At 42.9% G+C, this 26,302-nt stretch overlaps 4 protein-coding genes across 4 annotated transcripts; all 4 read right to left on the reverse strand.

Annotated features, from left to right (window-relative positions):
- Nucleotides 1-646: 646 nt before the first annotated feature.
- Nucleotides 647-4,034, reverse strand: LOC118125154 (tissue alpha-L-fucosidase). The gene is made up of 8 exons (XM_035183529.1): nucleotides 3,557-4,034; nucleotides 2,796-2,930; nucleotides 2,579-2,716; nucleotides 2,347-2,452; nucleotides 2,053-2,253; nucleotides 1,746-1,942; nucleotides 1,336-1,435; nucleotides 647-1,174 (listed from the first exon to the last, which is right to left on the reverse strand). The coding sequence occupies exons 1-8, from the start codon at nucleotides 3,895-3,897 to the stop codon at nucleotides 1,040-1,042; spliced, it is 1,353 nt and encodes a 450-aa protein (XP_035039420.1). The 5' UTR covers nucleotides 3,898-4,034; the 3' UTR covers nucleotides 647-1,039.
- Nucleotides 4,035-5,118: 1,084 nt separating this feature from the next.
- Nucleotides 5,119-7,621, reverse strand: LOC118124293. Its single transcript, XM_035181929.2, has one exon. It carries the CDS (start codon nucleotides 7,445-7,447, stop codon nucleotides 6,542-6,544), a length of 906 nt encoding a protein of 301 aa, XP_035037820.2. The 5' UTR covers nucleotides 7,448-7,621; the 3' UTR covers nucleotides 5,119-6,541.
- Nucleotides 7,622-7,883: 262 nt separating this feature from the next.
- LOC118125083 (tissue alpha-L-fucosidase) lies at nucleotides 7,884-12,562 on the reverse strand. The gene is made up of 7 exons (XM_035183455.2): nucleotides 12,086-12,562; nucleotides 11,825-11,959; nucleotides 10,860-11,103; nucleotides 10,210-10,410; nucleotides 9,935-10,125; nucleotides 9,749-9,848; nucleotides 7,884-9,226 (listed from the first exon to the last, which is right to left on the reverse strand). Exons 1-7 carry the CDS (start codon nucleotides 12,460-12,462, stop codon nucleotides 9,089-9,091), a joined length of 1,386 nt encoding a protein of 461 aa, XP_035039346.2. The 5' UTR covers nucleotides 12,463-12,562; the 3' UTR covers nucleotides 7,884-9,088.
- A 772-nt stretch (nucleotides 12,563-13,334) lies between these two features.
- On the reverse strand, nucleotides 13,335-18,592 carry zbtb8b (zinc finger and BTB domain containing 8B). The gene is made up of 5 exons (XM_035183758.1): nucleotides 18,485-18,592; nucleotides 17,015-17,207; nucleotides 15,882-16,779; nucleotides 15,516-15,694; nucleotides 13,335-14,179 (listed from the first exon to the last, which is right to left on the reverse strand). Exons 2-5 carry the CDS (start codon nucleotides 17,186-17,188, stop codon nucleotides 13,865-13,867), a joined length of 1,566 nt encoding a protein of 521 aa, XP_035039649.1. The 5' UTR covers nucleotides 17,189-17,207; nucleotides 18,485-18,592; the 3' UTR covers nucleotides 13,335-13,864.
- Between the last annotated feature and the right edge of the window lie 7,710 nt (nucleotides 18,593-26,302).

Consider the following 26,302-nt stretch of genomic DNA (forward strand, 5'->3'; position numbering starts at 1 on the left):
TATAATAATTGATTACTTGTAGAAATATAAAAACAATGTGAACATGTAACGTTCATGGAAGTGGAGTAGAAAGCACAGATATTTGCTGGTATGTGTCGTGGAGTAAAGGTGAAACATACCTGAAAACAAACCTACTTCAGTAAACTAGATACGTGAAAAAAGTAATCAAAACTACAGTCACAAAGGAAAGTAAGTACGCTGGTTCTCTGTGACCTTGACCTTTGACACTCGAACACTAAAATCAAATTAGTCATCTTTAAGTCCAGGTAAATGTTGGTATCAAATTTGAAGTAAAGACTGTCTTAAACTATCACAGGAATGAGACGGACAGACAGTTGGACAACCCGACCATCTTGAAGTTCATCTTGAGAGGGCTGGTGAAAATAAAAGTGTAATCAAGCGCTGCACAGAACAGTCACCCAGAAGTGACCTTGTTCTCACTCATGGGTGCACTATGTAGAAAATGACCTATTGGCTCAGACTTGTGTGAGAAGAGCATTCTCTCTTTATCTCTCTAAGGTTATGCTGGTTGGTGAGACTTGAATGGGACTTTAAGAGGCATCAGACAAATGGTAAGAGAGGTAAGAGATTGAGGTATTGTAGTTTCAGAAATTCTACAGACAAACAGATATGGAAAGACAAAAAGTGGATTTTGAATAAAAGTACTTTAATTCATCTTAAACATTTCACATATTTCTGGCAACAATCATTCGTCAGACAGATCAAGAAATGTTTCATCCCACCCTTTAAAAAGTTATCAGTAAAAATATAAAAGTGCATTGTAGGTCAACTGTTAAAATTCATATAAAGTGAACAACAGATTCCCCTCTTCATTCAGAATCATTTAAAAAAAGAGCACAATTAAAGTCAGTGGCACATTACACCTTAGAGGAGTGTCCCGTTATTTCATTTTTGGAAAATTCAACCTTTCAACCCGAGTGCACAAGTTTCCCCTTTACCCTACAAAATGATAACCTGAGTTTATGAAGTGGAACCCACAGTCAGATCGCTGAGGTTGAACTCTCCAGGTGTTTAAGGATCAATGGACATTTTCCAGTTTCAGGACCCACGCCTCACCAGGGCTGTAGGGCAGCTGGGGCAGCAGGACAATAAGGCCAGAGCTGGGACCAACTGGGGACCAGGGTAAGGCCTTTGGATTCCCCAAATAGGTCACCTGGACACGGGACATCAGTGATTTAGATTCTTAATTTTCATAAACCGGAAATCACACATACATATCTTCTGTAAGAGGGTTGTAAAAGTTCATACGAGGTTACATTTCTTTTTGTCAAGTCGTAACTGATGAGTTTCAATAAAACATCTCGGCCCTTTTACCTTGGTGGTTGGTGATGTTTTGGGTACCAGCAGTTTGACAATGGACTCTGAGGGTTTGGTTACCATGATGGCATAGACGGTGGTCCCTTTAGATGTATACCTGGGAAAAATGGAGATGACAGCTGCATCAATAATCTGCATGCTGGATCAATCCCTTAAACAAGATTACAAGAGATATTCAGTCTTTTTCTGCACGACAGGCTGAAGGTATTTGCACGCCAAGACTTGATATGCAAAGACCTTCAAAATGCTTGGATCTTCCACAGTAGGTGGCTTTGGAAATACCAGGTCACACTGAGTGAAAACAGATACAGCTTTAGCATAGAGTTCTCGAACTTCTGCTCTAGATTATGACACATTCTCAACCTAAGCAACTGGTTGTCATGATTCAGCTCTTCCCCATTTATTACCAGATTGGCTGTTGGCCAGTGCTGTTCTCCGTTTGGACCCTCCAGGGTTTAGAGGCATAGATGGCCTCCCCGTTGACATCCAGCCAGGCCCCTACACCTCTGAGCCTCTCTTCAAACACAGGAGGGATCACCCCGTCAGATGTGGGGCCCACATTCAGAAGGTAGTTACCTCCCAGAGCCACGGTACGAACCATATCCTGCAACAGCAGCAGCAGCAGGGTGAGGAGGATGACAACCAGCCTAGCTGTCATTACGGGTTCATACTATATATACTACTATGCTATAAGATACTATCTCATATCCTCACCTTTATGATGGAGGGTAAGTCCATCAGTTCAATCAGCCTCATGTTCCGCCTGTAACCCCACGATAACTTGTCCACAGACGTGCACTTCTCCCACTTGTGCTTGGGCAGCTGGCCTGGAGTGTACTTGTCCTCACAGTTAAAGTAGCCGCCATGTTTACAGGCGCAGCCAGCTCCCCACCTGTCATTGGTCACGATGGTGTCCTGAAACGAGGAACATCCAATAAGTACATGCAACCTCACTGAAGCAATAAAACCGCCGAACGTCCGCTACCTGAACGTGATATGTGCACTTACTTTGACTGGGCTGTCATTATAGAGCCAGGCCAGGAACTGGGTGGAGTTCCAGTAGGTGTCAGGTGCTTCCCAGTCCCCATCAGACCAGATCAACTCAGGTTTGTACCTGCAAGGCAACAGGAAGGGAAAGGCTTAAACACACTCCCAGCATGCCGTGCTTGTGCCAATAAAACTATGTCTGGCTATATGATGTGCAAGTTGTTGCTGATGCAATAATGGCAGCACTACAGACCTTACGACCATGTTATAAAGCTCTGGAAGAAGCTTTTGCATCACAAAATTCTGTGTTTTAAATCCATTCTTCTTGTCAGCCAGGTAGAGAGGGTTGAACCACTCGTACAGGGAGTTGTAGAGTCCATAGTGCAACGACCTGCATGAAGAAATTACAAACTTCAAATTTCTGATTTGACACCAGCAGCCAACAGGAACCCCTTTCTCTGAGGACCCACCTGTTGCGCACTGCGTCTGCCAGGTCGCCCACGAGGTCTCTGTGAGGACCCGTGTCCACGGAGTTCCAGTTCCAGGAATAAGGAGACGCCCAGTTAGTGAATCCCTCGTGATGTTTGGCCGTCAGGACGACGTACCTGTGATTCACATGATAATGACGGGGTGTGGCCATGTGCTGCTCAGGACACCAGAGCAGATGTATGTCAAATAATACTGAGAGAGTGTATGATCATGAGTACACACATACACACACAGGTTTGCACAGCTGTCCTCACCAGCCTAACCAAGACCTCATCTGTAAACTTAGAGATAAGGCAAACAGTCTGTGCGCTGTGTGCACGCACAAACGATGCACCAGGCAGGAGGATAACAGCAGACACTTGGGCTAAATGACGCTGTTTCAAGTACAATTTGAATATCCGGGGTTGGATGACACCACAGGAGCAGTATGGAGGCATTTTGTTTTATTTCTGTTGTTTTTTTACGTTTGAAGAATCGAGCCCCCAGTTACATCGGATTTGGCTGCAACACTGTTTACCCCTGTGACTCTAAAAGTGTTTTGTGGATATCTCTCTCTCTCTCTCTCTCTCTCTCTCTCTCTCTCTCTCTCTCTCTCTCTCTCTCTCTCTCTCTCTCTCTCTCTCAACATCCTGCTCTATTGTTACTTCTCTACCACTTATTTACTTTGCGTCTTCTATCTCACTCTAGTTTCTCGCCTCTTCTCATCAGTAAGTAGACACATGATCCACATGAGCGCACTCACTTTGCACCGGAGGCCTTGAAAATGTCCGCCCACTCCCCCGGGTTGAAGAACTGAGCGCGAAACTGGGGGGCGAACTCCGCGTAGCTGAAGCCGGGCGGGTAGTTGCTGCGCATGTAGCTCACACACTTGGGGTCCGGGGGCTGTTGGCCCTGCCAGTGCCACCAGAACCACTCGCTGTCAAAGCCGGGGACGGAGAAGACCCCCCAGTGGACGAAGATCCCCACCTTGGCCTGATCGTACCACGCAGGCAGCGGCCGGGCGTCCAGGCTCGTCCAGTTCGCGGTGTAGCGAGCCGCGGTTTGAGAAACGAGGGCCGCGGTGCAGAGGAGCAGGAGCAACATGGTGACAGGCAGCGGGTCACACCACCATCACACGAGCGGAGTGTGAACACACCTCAGAGGAACACGGAAGCTCGGGCTGAGCCACAGGGAATCACACTGGGTTGTTGTGAAGCTGCAGGTGATTTACTTCCTGTCATGTGACTGTTCGCACATGATCGGTCACGTGGCCTTTTGTTATTACAACTTTATTTCAACTTACGCACAAGTTATACGCTGGTTATAGAGACACAGGTTAAGTTGGTCTTAGAAGTGTGTAATACGTAAAATACACACAATAACTAAACAAGATCATGTTATATATTTAAATATATAGATATGACTTGGTCGATTTTAATTGATATTAAAGGAGATGTGTATTTCAGTAAATGGAGTGAAACAATGAACAATTTAAAATGCTGCTCAAATATTATTCGATTTCAGAATATTTAGAATAAAATGTTCCCTTTTTTTTGCTCATGGAATGTGTAGAAGTGTCTTGTTTGTAATTGTTTGTAATTGTATTGTTTTGTGGCCAAACTGTCTCTCTATAAATGTATGGTCTTGACCTTTTTATGCTATGATCTGGCTCTTAACTGAATACCTTTTATTATAATTCATTCCCCATTTTGCCATAGATTTTTTGTTTGTGTGAAGCACTTTTTAACCTTGTTTATATCAGTGCTTACAAATAAAGTTGTTATTGTTATTAATATTTTAATGGTTTTGGATAACACTGAAATAAAGGATATATTGAGATATTACTATACTATAATCATATGTAATGAACCATATATATATATATATATACATATACATACATGCTGTGTTATTACCCTATCCACACAGATCAGTTCCGATCAAATAAAATCTAAACATAATCATTTATTAAACAATCTCCATCCCATTTGAGTCAAGAAGTCAAATCCTCTTGTGATCAAGATTTGTTACATCCCTATGAAAAGTGTAACTAGGTGATGATAGCTGAGGATTCCCCTGTTTCGCCAGGGAGATTGTTTTTTCTGCGTCCCTTGATGGAGGATTTGATTTGCCTGATGTTTACCTGTTATTTAGCTAGTGCCTTACTGGTGAAGTAAAATGATTTCTTTCAGAAACCAATGACTGAATCTTACTTCTGTTCATTTGAAAAAAAAAACATCTACTTGCAATCTGTTATCCAATCTGTAATACACAACACTGCCCTAGATAGATAATGACATGATGAGGAAGATTGAGAACTACAGGTTACAGATTTTTTTTTTTTTTATTGTGAGGAAGTGAAATAGGCAAATATTTTCCTTGTATAATACATTTCATAAAATTTAAATAAAGAAAGAAAGACATTTTTGTTACTACAAGACAATCTTTAGAGTCTGCCCAGACCTATTTGAGTATGGCCTAACAAATAGACAGGCAGATGTTAAGGCAACAGAAGAAGATGGAAACCTTAATTTTGTCATATACATACGGGATGCACATTGGTTGTTATTTTGTTAAAATGTCCACAAGTTTTTACTTTAATGTTTCTGCTACTGTGAAACCTAACCTTGTATGCACTCACTCAGCAATTTATTGGGAACCCCTGCACACCTGCTTTTTAATACAATCACTCAGTCAATCATGTTGTTATAGCCCTTTGAAAGGTGTCATGCAATGCATACATTCTTACAAATACAAGTCAGGAGCTTCAGTTCATGGTCACATCAAACACCAGAATGGAGAGAAAAAATGTGATGTTGGTGGCTCAATTGTTGGTACCGCGAGGATTGGAATGAAAGTTTCTGAAATGTTCAAATATAAATGTCTCTGCTGCAGTTTAGTCAGAATACTGCAGAAAAAATAAATAAACATCCAGTAAGTTAAAATTCTACATGTATGGATAATTTGGCATGAAAAGCATTCATCCATGGACCTGACCTGCCTTGTCTTATTGTTCCAGGCTGCTGCTGATGGTGTAATGGTGTGAGGAAAGTTTTACTCAGATCAAATGGCCCCAATTAACCATCCTCTACCTCCAGCACAATAACACATCATGGCATAAAGCAAAAGTTTTTTCAAACTGGGCTTATGAAAATGCTGTTAAAGATCTAATAAGACATTATAATGTGATCACGATGTACACGTCTGAATAATGCGGCTACGGTCTGAATACGCCAAGTCTTAATTCAATGATGTTGAATTCCGAGAATGACCTTATTCGGGTTAAGGTCATCAGAAAATGCTGTTTACATTATTCCGATGTTATAAGGTCAATATCAGAATACTGATGTCCATGTAAACATTGTCAGTGACTTCTGAGAACTTCAGTGACCTCCCCTGACCCAAATGTGAATCTATAGTATAACACCTCTGGGATTTGGTAGAACAGGAAATTGGCAGAATGAATGTGCAGCTGGAACATCTGCAGAAATTATGTGGTGCATTGCAGTCATGTCAACATGGAGCATAATTTTGTGGATCCATGACCTCAGGGCTCAGTGAGTGAATGTTACATGTTCTGGTGTTGCATAGCTCAGTATGCACAGATTACTCTGTTCACATAGAAATGCACGCAGAAAGCTGATTTATTATGTAATCTCTGAAAAAGGTATACACTTCTTTTACTACATCAACAGTCCAGGTTGAGTCTCCATGCTACAGTCAGAGTTTGTTAGGGGACTCAATCGTTTCATTCTGGGTCATTCTCATCATTGCACACAACATCTGTGGAGGACTGGGTCTTTGAGTGTTGCTCATTCTGGTCCCTGAACACAACACCTGTGGAGGACTTGGTCTTTGAATGTGGGTGATCCTGGTCCCTGAACACAACACCTGTGGAGGACTGGGTCTTTGGGGCAGGGTCACCCTGGTCCCTGAACACAACCCCAGTGGAGGACTGGGTCTTTGGGTCCGGGTCACCCTGGTCCCTTGACACAACACATGTGGAGGACTGGGTCTTTGGGGCCGGGTCACCCTGGTCCCTGAATACAAACCCTGTGGAGGAATGAGTCTTTGGGTCCGGGTCACCCTGGTCCCTGAACACAACCCCAGTGGAGGACAGGGTCTTTGGGGCAGGGTCCACCTGGTCCCTGAACACAACACCTGTGGAGGACTGGGTCTTTGAGTCCGGGTCACCCTGGACCCTGCACACCAAGTTCTTATCGGTCTCCAGCTGTGGACAGGACGCGTACACGGCCAGAGCCTCCAGACCGGCCACGATGAGCGAGTCCCGCCGCTGCGTCTTGCGGCTGTACCCGAGCCGCTTGAGGGTCCGGCGGGTGGTGGCGAGCGAGATGGGCTTCTCCGGGGCGCTGCTGTTGTACAGAGTCTGGATCTGCTCGCTCGTCGCCTGGATGTTCGCCTCCACCACCCTCTCCATCCTCTTCTCGCCGCTCTCGTCGACGAGGCGTTTCCTCCCGCAGGACCCCCGGTGGCTGGAGGTCTTCCGCTTCTCGCACCATTCCCGGTAAACCCGGGACACGGCGGTCTTGGAGAAGCCGAGCCGCTTCACGGTCTCCGAGATGCTGCAGCCGGCGCTGCGGGCCCCGACGATCATGCCCCGCTCAAACTCACTTAAATCCCGCGACTTCCCCATGTGTGTCCCCGCGTCGCCTCCGACAGCCTCGGGGTTTTTTAGAAGAAGCACCGGGGACTCGGGGTCTCCGCTAGAAACAAAACAAAGTCGTAAATACTGCGTCTTCTTCTGTGGTCTGATTTTTTTGGCACGTCAGACTGAACGATGGCTTATTGTCGCCCTCCTCAGTTTGGCTTCATGATTTCTTATTCGACTTTCGTGGAGTTCTCGTCAGATACAGTGACAAACACTCTGTCAGCTCCCACATGAACATACACACACACCAGTAAAAATTATAAACCATAATATGGGATAACACAGTTTGACACATTTTAGAGCAATGTCAAATTATTATTGTTTAGATGGAAGTTTCAGTTTCATTAACATTTAAATGTATAATGTTTCATGAAAAACACATTAAAACATGAAAAGGGAATAAATATCATGAAACATGACATGAAAGTGAAAATCTTTGTATTTATTCTCATATTTTACACACTGAAAAACATTCACACACAAAGTCCATTTCTGTTCATGCAATGGAAGTGGGCCATACATTGTTTTGGTTCAGTAAACCCTACAACTAAGTACATTACAATTCATTGTAATTCAATTCATTCATTCATTCATGTGAACATTAAGCTTATAAATTTAGATGATCAAAAATACAATTTTTGCGGTAATGCAATTTCTAAGTCAGCTATGGTTCTTTTGTCATTCATCAAGTTATACAAACAAATAGACAAGATTTTTTTTTTTGTTGCTTGTTGATGGACCCCTCCCTTTTGTCACAAATTGTCAGTATCACATCATTGTTATTTCGGACCATTGCCTGGTTTTGATTTATTATTCTCCATTTGAAAGGAGGAAACGCACACTCTTTCAGAGCTGACTACCCAAAAAGCAGAAGTAGACAAGAGGAACAACTACTTCTGCAACTGAACTAGATATACTGAACAACTTTTGTATAAGTCTAGGTCGACAATTTATGAACACGGCGACAAAGCAGGTAGACTTCTATCACACCAACTTGAAATATTAGCGGCTAGTAGAGCTATTCCTGAGATCCGTTTATTCCTGAGATCTGTTTGGCACCTGGACTTCCACACAACCCAAAATTATTAATTATTTATAATAATTTATACCCATCCGAATCTGTTGTACACGTCTCCGAGGTTAATGCTTTCCTTGACAAAATCGTCAATCCAGAAATTGACCCAGAAGCCCAAGCCAACTTTGAGTCAGCTATAACATCCCAGGAAATTTCTCAAGCAATGAATTTGATGCACAGCGGCAGTGCAGGGGGGCCGGATGGGTTTCCCATAGAATTTTACAAAACCTTTCCGTCAAAGCTATCCCCCGTCTTATGCTCAGTATATGAAGAAATACTGATAAAACAAAAATTACCTGAAACTTTGACACAAGCAGTCACTTCAGTTATACCGAAGAAAGATAAAGACCCACTGGATTGTGGTGCCTACGTATTAAAACAGTGATGCAAGTTTGTATGTTTAATTACTGAAAGACTTATGAATAAAGTTTTAAAAAATGTACTATTTTTGGCACCTACATTAAAACTTACTGATGATTTCATCTATACATGAGTATTAGATTTAGTAAACATCAGTGTAACAGATATGCAACTTGACACAACACTATATGTCAGGCTACGCCCTCCAGCTTCAGAGTCCAGGCATTTCCATGAGACGGTGGCATCAGAGGCATAAGAATCATCAGTCCGCCTGTTTGCGTCACTGGCTTCCACTTCAGTCTCATGTCGGGATAGTCCAGAAGTGTCACCTGTGGATGCGAGAGATGAATAAGCTTGAGTTTTTCTTAAATACAATGAAGTGAAATTCAAAAGGAGACATATTTTACTTATTCTCAGGTTCTTAATTTTTCTGACTAGGCATTTCAGGAGCAATGTTTTTAGGAGGAACTCTCTTTAATGCAGACTTTGGGCTTTTTAACCTTGGGTGGCTTCGGTAGAACGTGTCGTCCACTAACCACAAGGTCAGTGATTCTATCCCCAACTCCTCCCTTCTGCATGCGGAAGTGTCCTTGGGCAAGATACTAAACCCCAACCTGCTCCTGACGGCTTTGCAGACAGTTGTGTACAGTAGCACTGTATGAATGTGAGTCGGTGAATGTGGAATGTACGTTAAAGCGCTTTGATGAGACTAGAAAAGCACAATATAAATACAGTCAATTTATCATTTATCCTTTAGCATACAAAGAAGCCACCCATGTAACACAGTAGAAGATAGGGAAAGCTGAAAAGCATCATATCCTCCTTTAACAGACACAGTGAGTAAGGCTTACGCTGGTTGTTCCAGATATCTTAGGCGTTGTTAGGTGAAATGGTTGGTTGGAGGGCCAACCCAGCAGTATGGCATAAACTGTGGTGTTTTTGGCAGTGTACCTTTAGGGGGAGCAAACAGTGGTTAAAGCCAAACTAAATCAGTCTTTTGCATAACAGTGAAACAGATCGTGACTTCTAATTCTCACCAAACTTCGACCGTGTTGTTCTCCGTCTGGTTCCTCCAGACAGTGGAAGCATAGATAGCATCCCCATTTATCTGCAACCAGGCACCGAGTTCCCTCAGCCGCTCCTCGAACACTGGGGCGATCATTCCATCTGACATGGGCCCGATGTTCAATAGGTAGTTGCCTCCCATTGCTACCACGGTCACCATGTCCTGACAAAAAAAAAAGAGTGTTAGATGAACGCTGCATCTCCAAATTAGGTATGACAAAAATAACAGGGGAATGTGATGTTTCACCTTTATGATGGTGGGTAGGTCCATGAGTTCCTTGAACTTCATGTCTCTTCTGTAGCCCCACGAACGGGTGTCGATGGACTGACATTTCTCCCACTTGTGGTCTGGAAGTTTACTTGGGCTGTACCTGTCAGCACAGTTGTAGTAGCCTCCATGTTTGCAGTAGCAGCCAATACCCCACCGGTCATTGGTAACCACCTCATCCTAATGTAGTGTAATGGAAAATTCCACTGATCAATGTCTTACTACTGTTTTGACTGTTTTCTGTGCACTTAGCTGATACAACATCAATGTCATCCACCTCCTGTTGACCTTTATTTGTGCAACTGTGTGCTGGATTTGATTCCTCTTTCTGTAACAGTGATGCCAGACAGCAGACGGTCCTGTCTGCTTTCTGTTCTGTTTCCCATTTATCACATTGTATAAAAACCCTCCTTTTTAACTTTCTTGTTGTTGCACTCTGAGCCATGTTGCTGACTGTATAAACCTCTGCTAATAATTAAACCTCCAGACAACTCCGGTCTGAGAAACTCATTATTTCAAATCTCATGATAAATTTCCACGACAGTAGTAAACATGATTGATACATAAGTAAGTAAGTAAGCAAGTAAAGATTGAACCAACATACTGTGTGTGTGTGGTGGGTGTTTCACCTTGACTGGGCTGTCATTATAGAGCCAGGCCAGAAACTGGGTGGAGTTCCAGTAGGTATCTGGGGCCTCCCAGTCCCCATCTGACCAGATCAGATCTGGTCTGTATGTCTCCACTAGGAGCCTGAGCTCCGGGAGAGTCTTCATGGCCACAAAATTTTGAGTCTTGAATCCGGAGGCTTTATCCGACAAGTAAAGGGGATTATACCACTCGTACAGGGAATGGTAGAGACCCATGTGCAGGGATCTGGTGGCAGAGAATCACTGGTAAATATAAAAAGTAGTTGAAAGCTACTCCTTTTTATTTCAACTGTTCAAAGTCTCAATTGCCTCTCTGTTAAGAGTTAGTTGCAAATATTTGCACATCGCTGTGTCGTGCCATGCAAAGCCCATGTAAACTGGGTGGCTGTTGCTGAGGGGGTAGAGTCGTCCAACCAGAAGGTCAGCGGTTCAATCCTCAGTCTTCCCAATCCACATGCTGTGTCCTTGGGCAAGATACTGTACCCCCTTCATAGATGTTGAATGCACTCATGCCCTGCCAAATTACATGTAATGTAAAAAACAAGGTGTGGCTGCAGTGATTCTGGTGGAACAGGTTTGTGGCTGCGGTGGGAGGTGTGTGCTCTGAAGAGGAGCAAACGATCTTCCTGGTGTCGTCACGTGTGGAGTGTCGACTCGCAGGCATTAACATGAACACACACCCAGCAGCAACAAAAAGATTGAATTACAAGACAAACAGAGGGAGTATCACCTCAATCTCTTCTCAGCACTCAATTATCCATTTACATTTAGAAATTAGACATTGGCTGCTATACAACCTTTAAATCATATGATCCTGTTTTGCAGATAACACTAACACTCATTCCCTTGCATGGTCTTAAAATAACTTATTAATCTACTGATCATTATCAATTATCAATAAGGATGGCAGAAAGGTGGATTTGAATAACGCCAGATGCAGCATCTACCTCTTCCTGACAGCAGCAGACAGTTCTCCCACCAGGTCCCGGTGAGGACCGACGTCCATCGAGTTCCAGTTCCAGGAAGTTTCTGAAGGCCAGTTGGTGAATCCCTCATGGTGTTTGGATGTGAAGACCACATACCTGCGAAACCATGCACACAACATCTTGTTATAAAGTGCAAAGATTTGACCTATGTATGACATTTTTATGGCCCCATAAACATCAGCACGTGTCGGTACCCGGTAGAAATGGACCTGATGACCCTACCTGGCTCCGGATGCTTTGAATATATCAGCCCACGCATCCGGATCGAAGAACTCCGCGTGAAACTTCCTCGCAAAATCCGCGTATTTGAAGTCCGGCGGGTAGTTTGTCTTCATGAACTCCACGATATCTGCGCGCTTGTCGTGCCTCCACCAGTACCAGAGCCACTCGCTGAACTGGCCGTAGCCGGGGACCGAGAAGACCCCCCAGTGCACGAAGATCCCGATCTTGGCCTCGTCGTACCACCCGGGCAGGGGTCTGGCATCCAGACTGGCCCAGTTCGGCTCGTAGTGCGCTGCGCCTCCAGGTCCAATCAATAACACACTAATAAGGATGAGAATAATGCAGGTAGGACGCAATGGAGGCAACATGATCACCATTGAGGAGGAAGAGGAGGATTAGGATCCTTTGACCATGAAGAGCAGAGGTTGACTCTATTCTACTGTAGAAATACTCTGCTGTTGTTTACGGATTCTTAAGTTGACTATACCTTTTGTACATTCCACATAAGCCACGCCCACTCAATACAGTCCATTGTTAAAGGGATAGTTCATCCCAACTGTCCTCTGATATCTGCCGTCGGTAATTTTAGCGTCCCTCCCCCCCGCATCGGCAGAGGAGTAAGTGGATAATGAACTATCCCTTTAAGATGCTTTTTCACATGTTACCCAAACCAATATCGCTGGCCACGTGGTTACATCAATAATATTGACACCAGTATATAGGCGATCGCAGGACACCTTCATTTTGTGAAGAAATTTCTGTGTTTAAAATGAACAACAACTATATCATACCAGCCTTTGTATCAAAGAGAAAAACGGGTAAAGGATTCAGTGGGAGAGAAACTTTAGAGCTGGAGGGGACAGTGATGAACAGCATAGTGAAGTGTCAGACAATCCTTTTCAACTAAAGAACTGAAGGACCAAACCTGAGAGGGAAACGTGTGTACTGAATGAACTTGGGACCACAAAGCAGGACCACCACTATGGATGTTTTAATTCTAAGAGGAGAATTGATGAACGAATTCATCAAACTCTAAAAGCTTGATCAAAAGGCCTGGCCTCGGGTCTACTGTCTTAATCTTCTCCCCAGGAGATAGTTGAGGAAACATCACCATTGACCTAGATCACATCTTTCACTAAGGGTTCGAGGATTAGTTACCTTCAAGTAAAAATGTCACTGTATGGGTCAGATTTAACGACTGGAAAGCATGAAACAGCTTGATGCAAATATAACGTATGTCAAGCAGCAGTGAAATTAGCATATCTTTATATTTACACATCTCGGACTGTAAAAAAGCACATGAATACAGATAAATTAGATGAAAAGCATGTCCACAGTTACACAACACATTTCTTTGTAACAATTCCCACAGTGGTCCCATCATAACAAAAGCAATTTTTTTGCTGTGAAATTTAATCTGGATTAAGCTGTCATCATAATATAGAACAAGCTCTTTGTCCATCTTGTGTATTGATTATAAAAATGCAGGAAAGTACAGCTTTGAAATTGTCTTTATGTAAACAGGCAGGAAGTTAAAGAGCACATTTATGATTTTAAAAAAACACAAACACTGAATCCTGAATCCATCTGCTGTCAGACAAATCACAGGAGCCAAATAGTCAAAACGAATAATTTTGTGGTTACATATAAATCAATAAATAAGCTCATGATACAGCAATAATTTAACATCAACAGCAGTTTGGCCACAGTTAACAACTGCACAGCAGAACGGTTAAGAGTCAACATTGTTTTCATCACTGCGCACAGTGGGCAACAGATTCACAGTGTGTGACCGACATCACTGCAGACGGCAAGCTGCCGTTCAAGCATCTGTTTCTCCACCAAGTCCTCCACTCTGCCAACCTCCACCTCGTCCACGTCGTCCATAAAACTGGACCAATCTGTACCGCCATCTGCACGCTCCATGGGCTCTGGTTGGCTGGCAGCCGGAACGGGGGTGGACTCATCATGAGTGGTTGTCACGCAATTGCAGTTGTCGCAGATGCCGAAGCGTCTGAGCCCCGGCGACACACTGGATCCGGTGAAGGTCCGTCTGCAGCTCTTACAAGACACGGGCCAGTAGTGCCTGTGGACCTGGTGATAGTGAACAGTGACAGAGACACAGCAGTATTTTAATCATTTTGTAGAGGCAGCAACAACAACTTTGACATTATTATACAGTACAGTGAAAAACAATATAAGAGCCAAAGGATTAACTGCTCTGATTGTGCTTTACTACTCACAAGCAACAGGGATTAAAGCAGTTAATTTGACTGCGCTAAATTAAAGACTGAAGTGGCTAATTACTGTTTACAACTAAAGGCGAGCTATTACTGGTTTAAAATTCATTTGTACAAACCATTAAAAAAATTTACTCTCAAACAAGAATGAATTAAAATTCAAACCTTTAACAAGTTTAATCATTTCCTGCTCAACAGATGTTGTTCAACCACTGAGTTAGGGTCATGCAGTGTTTTAAATCAATGATGTTAAGCAACACATCTTTCTGTGTCAATCCAGAAAAAGCTGATGCAACACAGTTTCAGACTTTGTTCAAACAATCCTGGTCTATCTGTATCATGAAATGGTCCCGAAACCAGGCTTGTGAAATATTTCTGTTCAAGTCCTAGGTTTTCATATACTTCAGTCCTTATCTTTTTTTTATATTATTTCATCTGATTTTACATTTGGTCCATGAAAGAAAGCTGTATATGAAAATTCTACACATACGCATGTGTTATCATAGTGAAAGTTAAATCTTCAGTATATGTCCTTGCATGTCATCAAGAAAACACCAAGCATGAAGTACATTTATTCCTGTTGTTCAAATTATGTGGACAAAGAATATATATATTTTTATCACATGAATTTTTTACTGCAGTTTTGCTACGTTAGTGCACGTCATGTTCAATAAAGTTCTTAGAATATGTATTGAGTTTCTCATTCTTTTTTTGAATATGAAAAATAAAATGTAACCACTCCCTTCAATATAGCATCAGAGTTATCGCCTTATTACGATCATGAAGACCTAATAGTAAAGAATATAGCTAACATTATTAACTTATAGGAAAACGATCTCACAGAAAACATTAATTTCCTTACTCCAAAATCTATATTTCAGAGGCTGTGACACATGAGTAGAGATAATATGGGAAGACCCTGCTTCTTTATTGTGGACATTTATTTCTAGCAGCAAAATATTCCTTTATGTTTATGTTCCTACAGGCTACTCCGCAAACCATTTTGGTGGAAATTGATTTGGTAGTTTTCGTGTGAACCTGCAAACAACTAAGCGAGCAAACAGACAGAAACAAATGAACACATATTCTCCTCTGCAGAGGTAACTAGACTCAAAAAGCCTTCTTATCGGAACCAAGTTGCATGTGATGCAACATCCTTTTTTGCTGTCACGGCAACACTGATATCTTACACTGAGGGAATGGCTGCGGAGGTGCTCCTGTCTTGTGAACCTCTTGCAACACATGGGACAGGGGAAGGGTCTCTCTCCTGTGTGACAACGGATGTGTCGCTTCATGATGCCCTTCTGTTTGGCAGTGTACGGGCAGAATGGGCACTTGTGGAGCTTCACTGGCACTACCAAGCCATCGCCTGCAGGGGGAGAGAGAGGCCAATAATTGAAATCCATCTCATTAGGACAACACTGCAAAATGCCTTGTCTTCTCTGCCTGAGAATGTATTGAATGCAGCATAGCTTTTGACTCAGGATGCTTTTTTAAAAGCCTTTGGGTAAATATGTCACCCTATAGGCCATTTAACATGTGATTTTGTTAATAACCTGCATCCTCTCCAAGCCAGTCAGACTGCATCTCCATGATAGACGATCCCACGAAACCTACACTTTCATCCATTCTGCCACCTCCTGGGCTGTTACTAAGTCCTTGGGAAAAGCGCTGCCCCACTCTGTCCCCCAGGGGACTGGGGCCCTCACCTCTGGCCAGCATCTCAATCAGCTGCCTGGCATTATAAGAAGAGCTGTATCCCAGGGAGGAGCGCTCGTTGGGACTTGGGGGATGTAGCCTGCTATGATGAGGATTATGCAAAGAAGGCCCAGGATACGAGGAAAGGTCTTTGGTGTCAGGGGACTCCATGAGCTCCTCATCAGGGTCGTACTCTATCTTAGGGTTCACTAACTCTGGGGTCAAAGCAGTGGATGAGGAAGATGAGAGGTTTGTCTGATCCATGTGTCCTTTCTGTCCTTCACTCCCAGATGCAAACTCCTCCCTGGAATGGTAATCGCTGTCCATGTCCCTGCTGGTCCCTGGAGGTGTGGCAACAGGGTTCGACAAGGGAGTTCTAGCCGACTCCGGACCTAAACCTGCCCCTCTATCTGCCTCCGCAACCTGCGAATGAGGCTCTGCAGCCCCTGCACCACTGGAAATCGCCACGGTTGGAGTGCCGCTGTCTGCGGGACCCATCGCTCCATCTTGTGCCCGCTCCTCCTTCTCAGTGTTCCTCTCCTTGTCTTTGTTGCATATTTCCAATGATGAGCGGATGTATCCTTTACAGAAGTTCACCAGGTCAGTCATCTGCAGGTAACTGGCAGCTGACATCACCTCAATGACATTGCGTCTGTTTAAGGCCAAGCGGCCAGAGTAGAGGAAGTCCAGGATAATTGAGAAAGCATCAGCCGTTACAATGTCCAGTGATGCTGTGCTGTTGCGTTGACCATTATCCTGAAAAGACAGAGTTGAGACAAAGCCATTAGTTTATTCATTTGACAGTGCAAATTTCTTGTATTCTCCATATGAAATATCAGTTTATCTAAGACGTAAAGGCATCAATGTAAATAAAACACAACACAAATACTTTATCATGGCCAGTACACAATATTTTTTCTAAGAAGTCATGCACAACACTCATTTCCCACCACTGAAGAAAACAAAACACTGCAAAGACAGCTTCTCTCACCTGCAGATAGTGAACCAGGAGAGCTCGGAAATAGCCGCTACCAGCAAACAACACATTGCGATGGGCCTTGAAAACACGGCCCTCGACAAGGATGCTGCAGTCACAGAAAAAGTCTCGCTTTCGCTGCTCATTGAGCTCAAACAGCAGTTTGGGCAGGTAGCAGGGCACCTCCATGTCTGAACTTCAGTGACCCCTGCCAGAGAGAGAGGAAAGAGAAGGGAGTGTCACTTTAAAATAGGGAACAGCAACAGGTTGGGAACTTCTCAGGTTCTGTAAACAACAAAGATGCTGGCACTTCCAAGTCAAAATGGGTCACAAGGAGAAAGGAAAATATTTACCAGTGAGTTAGGGTCGTGCAGTGTTTTAATCAATGAGGTTAAGCAACACGTCTTTCTGTGTCAATTCAGATAAGGATGTTGCAACACACAGTTTCAGACTTTGTTCAAACCAACCCTGGTCTATCTGTATCATGAAAGGGTCCCAAAACCATGCTTGTGAAATATATCTGTTCAAGTCCTATGTTTTCATATACTTCAGTCCTTCATCTGATATTACATTTGGTCCATGAAAGAAACGTTTTTTTCTCGTGGCAAAATAAAAAATGTACTTATAAAGGGATCAAAGGCTTTATTGTCATATGCAGAAATAAACAAGTAATCAATGCAATGAAATTCTTAGTTCTCTTGTCTCTGCCTGGTGCCGTCAGTTATTAGAACAAAAAATATATAAATAAAAAAATCTAGAAACATCCAAAGAAAAATAGAAACATTTAAATATGTATACATATATATACTGGAAACCAAGGAAACATGGAGAGACGTTGGCACTTAATGCCCAAACATCTAACGATTTCCATGTTTATGTTCGTACATACTAAATACTATTAGTATTTAGCATCATACTAAATACAAAGATAAAATACTATTTATTGAATAAAACATAATGCCCTCATTGTTACTCTGCTTAAGGAATTTGGGGCATTTTCCCTAAATCTAGGGTCTTTCAGAAAATCCCCTGGCAAGCAGCACAACGTTTTGCTGGTGAAGTCACTGTCAACATGTTTGATTTCCATATATCAAGATACCGATGTACAGGCACGAGCATCCGGCTTGACAAGTTTCTGAGAGTGTAAAATAAGAGCAAGCCCCAGTGATATGACAGAGACGTGGGGATTTAACAACAATATTATACAGGCCTTAGTTTTGGGAAGCAAACTTTAGAAATCCAAGATTTGCTGCCACCACTTTTGGAAAGCTGTCTTTTTTCAGGTTGCCAGGAGTCAATGGCACCCACGTTGAAACGTACAGGCATGTGTTTGACAGGGGATCTGAGAGGAGGATGCTAACAACATGCTAGCCTGTGTTGCTAGCGCCCAGCAGCGACTGCTATTTGGAGCTACTGCAAACAGCTGCACTTTACGAGGCAGGTCAACACACACTGAGGTTTAAGGAAGACATATGATGCTCTCACCTGTTTAATGAACGTCGCCACAACTTTAATATAGCACAAGAACAGCGGTTATCAACGCCCATCGTACAGCGCTGCATTCAGCCAAACACTTCCGCCTTCAGCCCCCGGTGACTTGTTTGTCTTATCCAATCAGCGACCGACACAGCCAAAAAGCCACCCAACGTACTGTAAAACTTTGTGGCGCTTTAAAAAAACGTGTTGTTAGAAGAGGTGGAAAATGATCTGAAAGCCACCAAGACCTTGTACCTCAATCAAATCTGGCCTGGATGATTCTTTATATATTGTAGAAATGGCAGGAGGTGTGAGGTCATAAAACCTGAGTGTGAGCCTTCACATTCACATGTTCAAGAGGCAGATTTCTCATGTAAATAGTTTATAGTAGCTTATGATACAATTTTTACATTGTTTTAATTTATTTGTATTCGCCTTGTCGCAGGCTGCATTCGGAAAATGTATATAATCTCCTTTTCTAACCACTATTCCTTGACCCCTATGGAATACGTCACCAGGTCAAGGAAAGATGTGAAGGAGATGACGTAAGGAGTTAGGAAAGGAGATCCACGTTGCAAAGAAGTTTATTTATAACAGAAGATACACACAAAATGTACAGTAGTCTGTGCTGTGCTCTGACAGTTATAATAAAGTTACCTGTCTAAAACAGAATGACACGTTCTGAGAAAAGATATACAAAGACAAAATTTAACCATCAGTTACTCACAGAAACAAACAAAAACTGAAATTATTTTCATTTTCAATTAGATCTAGAGGACTGAAATTATGAAATAATATAATAATGTGAAGAATATATAAAACCTTAGTGGAAAAATATTTTTTTCCACAATTCAAATAACTTTTACACAAGTATTTAGCTCTGATGATGACAATGTGAACTATAAGTTCATTCAGCTCTTTCACTGGACAGATGTGACAGAGAAGAAATCAGGAGCTCAGACGACTATGTGAGGATTCACGTCAGTTTTGGATCGTGTCATGAGAATAAAACAGCTGTTCTGTATTTTATATTTAAGTGGGTGTGTTCAGGTGCAAATATGAAGTTGAGTGGCTTGAAATGTTGCTGCCGCATAGACTTGAGGGGCGGCATTTTCTCCTTTCCTTTCATAAAGGATGGTCCGGTGTTTCCTATGCTAAAGGAGATAAGTTAGGAAGCATTGAAGCTCCTTTCCTTATCATTTTGAGAATTCAAACAGCTCTTATGTCGGCCACTGAAATACTTCCAGGTCATTTCATTTAGTTAGGAAGGTTCCTACGCAAAATGGACAATTCAAATGCAGCCATAGATTGTATGTGAAGATGGAGGACAGGATGCTCCCAGAGTGATGCCAAAGCGTCTCGATCGCCACCTGGTGGCTGGATGCAGTATAGGTCTTAAATGACTCTTTGCTCTTCCATGTTGATGGATGGGATATGGACCAAACTAAAAAGTCAAAGCAGACGTAAAATAAAATTCTAATTCAAAGATGGTTTCTGCTTTTTCAGGTAGTTCTTATCACACTGGTGTATGTTCAATTGTTATTTTTTTCTGGTGAGTTTGGTTATAATTAGCTGATGCTAGGAAAAAACAAAAGGTGGCGAAACATCGATTGACAGTTTATACTGACTGACTTGGTCAAGTGTGTGTGTATCGACAGGACCTCGCCACCACGACTACATCCCCAGATCGCTGGTACGCAAACTCCAAATGCGGAAGATTATTCTGGATATTTTAGCTTCGTCAGCCTCTCTGTGTTTTTTGAAATAACATTAACTCATGTCAATATTAATTGTATACTGCTAAATTAATTAATTTTGACATAAGCTTCTAGCTTAAAAAGTGTTAGATATTAAGTAGTCCTATAGTGGTTATGGCTTGGTAATTGCATGACACTGACACAGAGTATCTAAACACTGTGCATCACAGACATGACAGTTGATCCCATTCAACTGTGATCAACAAAAAAATATTAGAGCCTAAAATACCAATGTTATGTAATTGCTATTAACATGTGGGCGCGTGCAGTTATACTGCTGAGCCATTACTCTGCAGTACATCTCTAAAAGACAGACATACAAATTAACTTTCAAAAGAACCTTCCATTGAAACCACACGTAAAAGGTCTCTGGCTGAACTCAACAAATATATTTCCACTATAGAGACAGGTGAATTTAGAAGAGATTAGAATTAGAAACTGAAGCATTTATAGTAGAGGAAATATAAATACTGCATACATTTATGATGTCATTAAAAATGTTTTCTACACTATCTATATGTTCTGGGTGGAGTGTTGATGATGTTTCTCACATGCGACAGACACACAAATGAAAAATACCCAAAAGGAATACATATATCTCAGGATGAAAATCCAGTTCCGTATATATAGAAGACACCGACAAAGATGTTGATAAGGACTGACAAGGACTTTATATGTTAAGTCCTGTCTCTGCCTGCTGTGCCACCCCTCACCTGAACACTCTACTGATGTTGTTATGAATGCGTCTGAGCGGAGGCTCCCCTGCTGCATTGTTCATGTGTGAAAGGCAGACTCCGTAAACCCAATTTTACGGACATCCTCCTGAGTTCATGTCTGAAAACAGCTTATGTAAGTGTTGCTGAACAGCAGCACAGCGGCCTCTGCAAACACAAGATTTGCAATTGCAGGGAGCTGAGAGTCTGAGATTAACATTGTCTGAATACACAACAGGGAAGGATCTTCGCTCAGCAGGGGTGAGAACTCAAGTCGTGGCCCCGGACCTTGAGTTACCCATGTGTGAGTATGTTTGACTAACAATAGGATCCACATTGTCTCACACACTGCAGATAATGCCATATGTGTAGACACATCCAATACACACATATTTTTGATGCTTGGAAATCTTTAACTTTTTGCACATTTAGATTTCACACAGGCTTGTTTTAGCTACTATGAACTTTGAGTGATGTCTCCCTCTCTCCATTGCAGAAACTCATTGATAGTGATGATGATGGTGATGATGTTTTGGGGCAAGAGCCTCAAAGTGTCAAACTCCTGCTCATACCAAGTCCAGCCTGTCGCTGCACAACCACAGGCGGCTCGCGCCTTCCCACAACGTCAACTCAAGAATACTTGTTTATTTGCCTTCCATCTCGGAGAGAAAATAGTGCCTCTTCTATTTTTTGACATAGCGAGAGTAAACAAGTAGTTCCTTAAGCACTGTGCCACACCCTCTCAGCACAATCCACAGCTCTTAGAAGTGTTTTTTACAATGATGGGTGCCGACCAGGCGACTTATTTGTTTCAGATATTTTCCCATGGCAAACAGGGTGAACACAAAGGCTTCGTGGTGGCCTGGAGAAACCACAGAGTAGGCGTACATGAGCCTCCATACTCAACCTCTTTTGAAAATGAAATTTATGGCACATCATAAAAACTCAGTTCACGCTTATAAGCACTAAATATAAACCAGTAGGGTTTGACTCAGTCCTTGTAAATCTGACCCGAGGGAGCGCTTTGTCCGGCTGAAGGCAGGCCAACCGTCGGTTGACCCAGCTGCCCAGCCCTGACACGAGTCTGTCCCTAAACAAAGCTGAAATGGGTTCAACTCTGAGCTAGCGCTGGTTCCTGACCTTCTTCTCTCTGACTCAGGGAAACACAAGGCCTTTGTTTTGGTCATGTGTTGACATAAGGGCAGGAAACTCCCTCTCCACAGACCTTTCACAGCCAAGCAAGCACACTGCAATACTGCCCCATCTGCATGGCAGTTCAATGCTGGTTTCCACCCAGTAACTGTTTTGGAATAAATAATATTCATGATTTATCACCATGCACCTATGATTAGGATGATATATGATGTACTGATCAAAGCAAAGTCTAAAAAGTAAATACATGTAGCGTTGGCTGTTGTGTGTGGCTACATCCAGATTTGGGACCTCACTCATTGTGTGTGTTAGCCACTCTGAGACCCGTGGCTGGCACAGAGGGCTCCAGCAGCACCCCTCTGGGTCCCTGTGGTCTGCGCCTCAGTACATAACAGCCACTTAGGCCGGCATTTTCCCAGGCTGAGACAACACACCACGGTGGCAGCGCGAGCCACAGAGAGGGCCTGATTAAAGAGTAGGGACAATGGAGGGAGAGTGAGCCGGGGACCGTGGTGGCATTTTCCATCTCCGCCGCTGTCTCCTGGGGGGACCAAGTATGTGCCGTGAAACGTTTGAATTATCCCAGAATCTCTGGAATTCAGACAGAGGCACCACGGAGAGGACCCTCGACCGGGGATCAAAGAGCTTTGAGAGGAGTGTGGTGGACTGGTGGTGAAGTCGAGTACATAGGGGCGTGCAAGGGTGTGTGTGTGTGTGTGTGTGTGTGTGTGTGTGTGTGTGTGTGTGTGTGTGTGTGTGTGTGTGTGTGTGTGTGCGTGCGTGCGCGTGTGCCTTTAGTGTTTCAGAAAACCGATTTGAAAAAGATAAAGACAATGTTTGAATTTGAGTCATATTCTCTTTTATGGCTACTCGTCTAAAGATGTTTTCAAAAAAGCCATGTTTCACTTCTGAGGAGGCAGTGATCGTTGAGCAATGAAATACAGGCATGTGGTGAGAGAGCGTGTGTGTTGCTGCCCTTTTATCCCTTATGGGATCAGACAATGCAATCATAGCCAATCATTGGCAGTCTAATACAGCAGGCGCCCCTCTTCAGTTCAGAGACGCCACTTTCCTCTGTGGTGGCAGAGGAAGAGGAAGAGAGAGGCAAGAGAGAGAAAAACCTCATCTCTCTCTTTCTGCCTATCTCTCTCTGTAATTATCACTTAATGTCCTTCAGTGATCTGGAGTGTCTCTCGCTTAGTCCTTTCTTCCCTCGCTGGAGAGGAAATGTATCACAGTCTGAAATAATCTGCCAGCCTTTTTATTATTGTATATTTAGCACCAGAACAGAGTAGTAAACGGAGCCGTCCCAGACCACAAGCTTCCGGTAGCGCAGGGCCTCAGCGCTGGCTGGCTGTCTTTGCCACAGCCGAGCACTGAGATCAAAGCCTCCTGTACTATATACAGTGAGCTTGTCGCCCTCCAGCATTGACCTCAACCAAGTTTTCTTGTCTGAGAAAGACAGCGTGTGTTTGTGCCTGAGCTTTGTGCAGAGTGCATCGGGTCACTATGCAAATATGCCTTTCAGCAAGATGGTTTTGCATAAACATCTGATGCATACATAGGTTTTTGAATGCATGTATTCATGTCTGTGAGCATACATCTCTGTCTTGTGTTTCTTTGATGTCGAAACAGACAGAACTTTACGTTATGATTGATGTGTTTTACTTTTACTCAAAAAACTATTTGCGATTTAAAAGTGCATACAATAGGCTTTATGGTCAGATGCCGTGCATTAAGATGGACAACATGATTGCTGCCCAAAAGTAAAGCCAAACAGTCTTGATTGGCTCATGGTGGCTGGCTGCAGAATAAGTCGGGAATCCTGCCCTCTCCATGTTAGTGGATGGGACATGAACCCAAATAAACAGTCAAAGTATACATCAAATAAATCTCAAAGATGGTTTCTGTCATTTTAAGTAGTTCGGACCAGACTGATGTTTGCAAGTTAAAATCTTTCCAGTAAGTTTGGTTTTAAATAGTTATTCGATGCCATAAATACAGGTGAAACATCAGGACTGACGGCTAAGACTGACTCAGAATTGTTGAGTGGGTGTCAAGGCAGAACCTCATTGGCTACATCCCCTGAACGCTATTGCACAAACTGGCTCCAAATGCACAAGATGGGAGGAAGTGGGGACGAGTTATCAATGCATGAATAATAAATATAAGCAACATTAAATGACAGATACAGATGTTATAGGTAAAATAAGCTAATAGATAAACAGCTGAAGTACCTAGCTAAAGATAATGGATATAATGAGTGAAATATTAATCTAAGAGCAGAGAGTAAAATGTGGAAACCGTTAGGTTAGAAGGAATGGAGGATTTAAGGTAAATTAAAGTAAAGGTTAATCCAAACTTGACCAATAGTCTGAACATGAAAATATTTGTTTTTAAAGAACAAACACTTTATAATCAATTCATGAGGACATCTTTGGAACCTGGCAGGTAGTATTGATGACAAGGTACTTGAGTTCATCTGATACCACTGCGGTTGTACGTCAGTAAAAGACCTTGGGAGCCACTCTATTCAAGATAGGGCCATACTAGTTTTTCACAAGTTTCATTCCCAAGTTTATAGATCAGCTGAACTGTTCCAGTCCATTAGTTTTACTGAATAACACAGACTTGATTGTGTGTCAGTAAAGAAAAAAAAAAAGAATCCTGAAAGGATCCAGATTCAGTGATCAGAGCATCACTTCCCTCAGCTCTAGTCATTGTTAATAATAACCAATAAAAGTGGCACCAACTCCCTCAGGAGATGAAAACGATGTTAGTCATTACCCTTCCTCCATCAAAGTCTTTTCTTTCCATGCACACTCACTCTAATCCCCTTCTGGGAACACTAAAAATTACCCAGCAGTGTGGTGGCGGCAAGTTTTTAATGCCGGTTTTTGAGGGCTTATGGCTGCTCTTCCGAGCTGCCGTCAGGACGAGGCGCGGGCAGAATGCCTCGCTGATAAAGGTCGTAATCTGAGGTGTAAAGTTATAAGAGGGATTTAGGAAAGTGAGAGGGTGTCAGAGAGCTGCAGCCTATAGGGCGATAAAACATGGATGGACGAACAGCTCCTGGGTTTTCCACTCAGAGCTCCTCTGAGGAATCTGGAACCAACTTTATCCAAATCTTTGATTTTGACTGAGGGACAGATGCATTTGTTTACTCTTCTGAATACATCCTTGTCGTGCAAAGTTGACTTTCCATTCCCAGTTGCAAGTGTGTTCCCCGTATGCCTTTTTTTCACCGACAAAAATAGAAAGCCGATAGAGGAACTAAGCATCACATGGCTCCATGCCATAAAAAATTAGTCTCCTCCATAAACTTGACTGATAGTCAGCTCAAACAAAACTAGTTTTACAGTGGCTAATATTAGCAGAGTCTTAAAACCCTGGGTCAAATCAGGCACAGTCGCATGCATGGCTGAGGGGACTGACTGGATTAGCCCTGAACTCTTTCATATTTCACTTTCCCCTTCTTCTCCTCGTCTTTCTCTGCGGCTCATAAAAGATTGCGCACTGTGTCTTGATGTGGTTGAGCAGCGCAGTCAGAATGGACTGATTACGGACGAGACCCGGCGTGCCTTTGAGTCATGTCACCGAGCGACATTCTTCAGGCACTTAAAAATAGTAACAGTTGGCTTTTTTTGTAGGTTTGTTTTTCTCATTGGGGAACTTTGGGGCATCCTGTGTTGGCTTTTCTTTAGAGGCTCGAATCATAACCAGATTCTTTTTTTTTTTCCTCCTTCACCCCCTCCTCTCCCCGTTTCTTTCATTTTGTTATTGATAGTTTGTTTAATCTTCTGAAGAAAATTGGCTTAGCGTGGGAAAGGCAAAATTCTTTTGGGGATAGGTTTTGTTGTTTTAGAGTTGCGCACATTGTTTTGTTGTGTGTGTTTTTTTTTCAGTGCAGGAAGAAAAAGTGCCAGTTTGTGCCAAAACCTCATGAAATACAGATAAAAAGGAGCTGAGTGAGAGGGAGGCCACAACACCACGACAAAGATATGGGCTGTCCAAGCAAAGAGTTTTACAAATGACGATCTCCAGGGGAGGGGGGGCAGTCGACATGAGGGTGGAAGGGAGTGGAAGAGGAGGAGGGAGGAGAAGAGGAGAAACAAATGTGGATGGATTGGTGGGAGGAGGAGGAAGATGGGTATTGGGGAAATAATGCAGAGCAGTGGGGAGGGGGGAGGGGAGATGAGAGGGGA

Source organism: Hippoglossus stenolepis, chromosome 17 (genome assembly GCF_022539355.2).
Source record: "Hippoglossus stenolepis isolate QCI-W04-F060 chromosome 17, HSTE1.2, whole genome shotgun sequence".
NCBI classification, from domain to species: domain Eukaryota; kingdom Metazoa; phylum Chordata; class Actinopteri; order Pleuronectiformes; family Pleuronectidae; genus Hippoglossus; species Hippoglossus stenolepis.

Coding starts and splice junctions, on each gene's coding strand:
- LOC118125154 (XM_035183529.1), bottom strand. CDS start 3,897: ATGTTGCTCCTGCTCCTCTGCACCGCGGCCCTCGTTTCTCAAACCGCG. Junction 2,717..2,795: donor GCAGACGCAGTGCGCAACAG/GTGGGTCCTCAG, acceptor TTCTTCATGCAG/GTCGTTGCACTATGGACTCT. Junction 1,436..1,745: donor ACTGGCCAACAGCCAATCTG/GTAATAAATGGG, acceptor CATTTTTCCCAG/GTATACATCTAAAGGGACCA.
- LOC118124293 (XM_035181929.2), bottom strand. CDS start 7,447: ATGGGGAAGTCGCGGGATTTAAGTGAGTTTGAGCGGGGCATGATCGTC.
- LOC118125083 (XM_035183455.2), bottom strand. CDS start 12,462: ATGGTGATCATGTTGCCTCCATTGCGTCCTACCTGCATTATTCTCATC. Junction 11,960..12,085: donor TTCAAAGCATCCGGAGCCAG/GTAGGGTCATCA, acceptor ATGGTTTCGCAG/GTATGTGGTCTTCACATCCA. Junction 9,849..9,934: donor AACAACACGGTCGAAGTTTG/GTGAGAATTAGA, acceptor CTCCCCCTAAAG/GTACACTGCCAAAAACACCA.
- zbtb8b (XM_035183758.1), bottom strand. CDS start 17,188: ATGGAGGTGCCCTGCTACCTGCCCAAACTGCTGTTTGAGCTCAATGAG. Junction 16,780..17,014: donor TCCTGGTTCACTATCTGCAG/GTGAGAGAAGCT, acceptor CTGTCTTTTCAG/GATAATGGTCAACGCAACAG. Junction 15,695..15,881: donor CTGGCTTGGAGAGGATGCAG/GTTATTAACAAA, acceptor CTCCCCCTGCAG/GCGATGGCTTGGTAGTGCCA.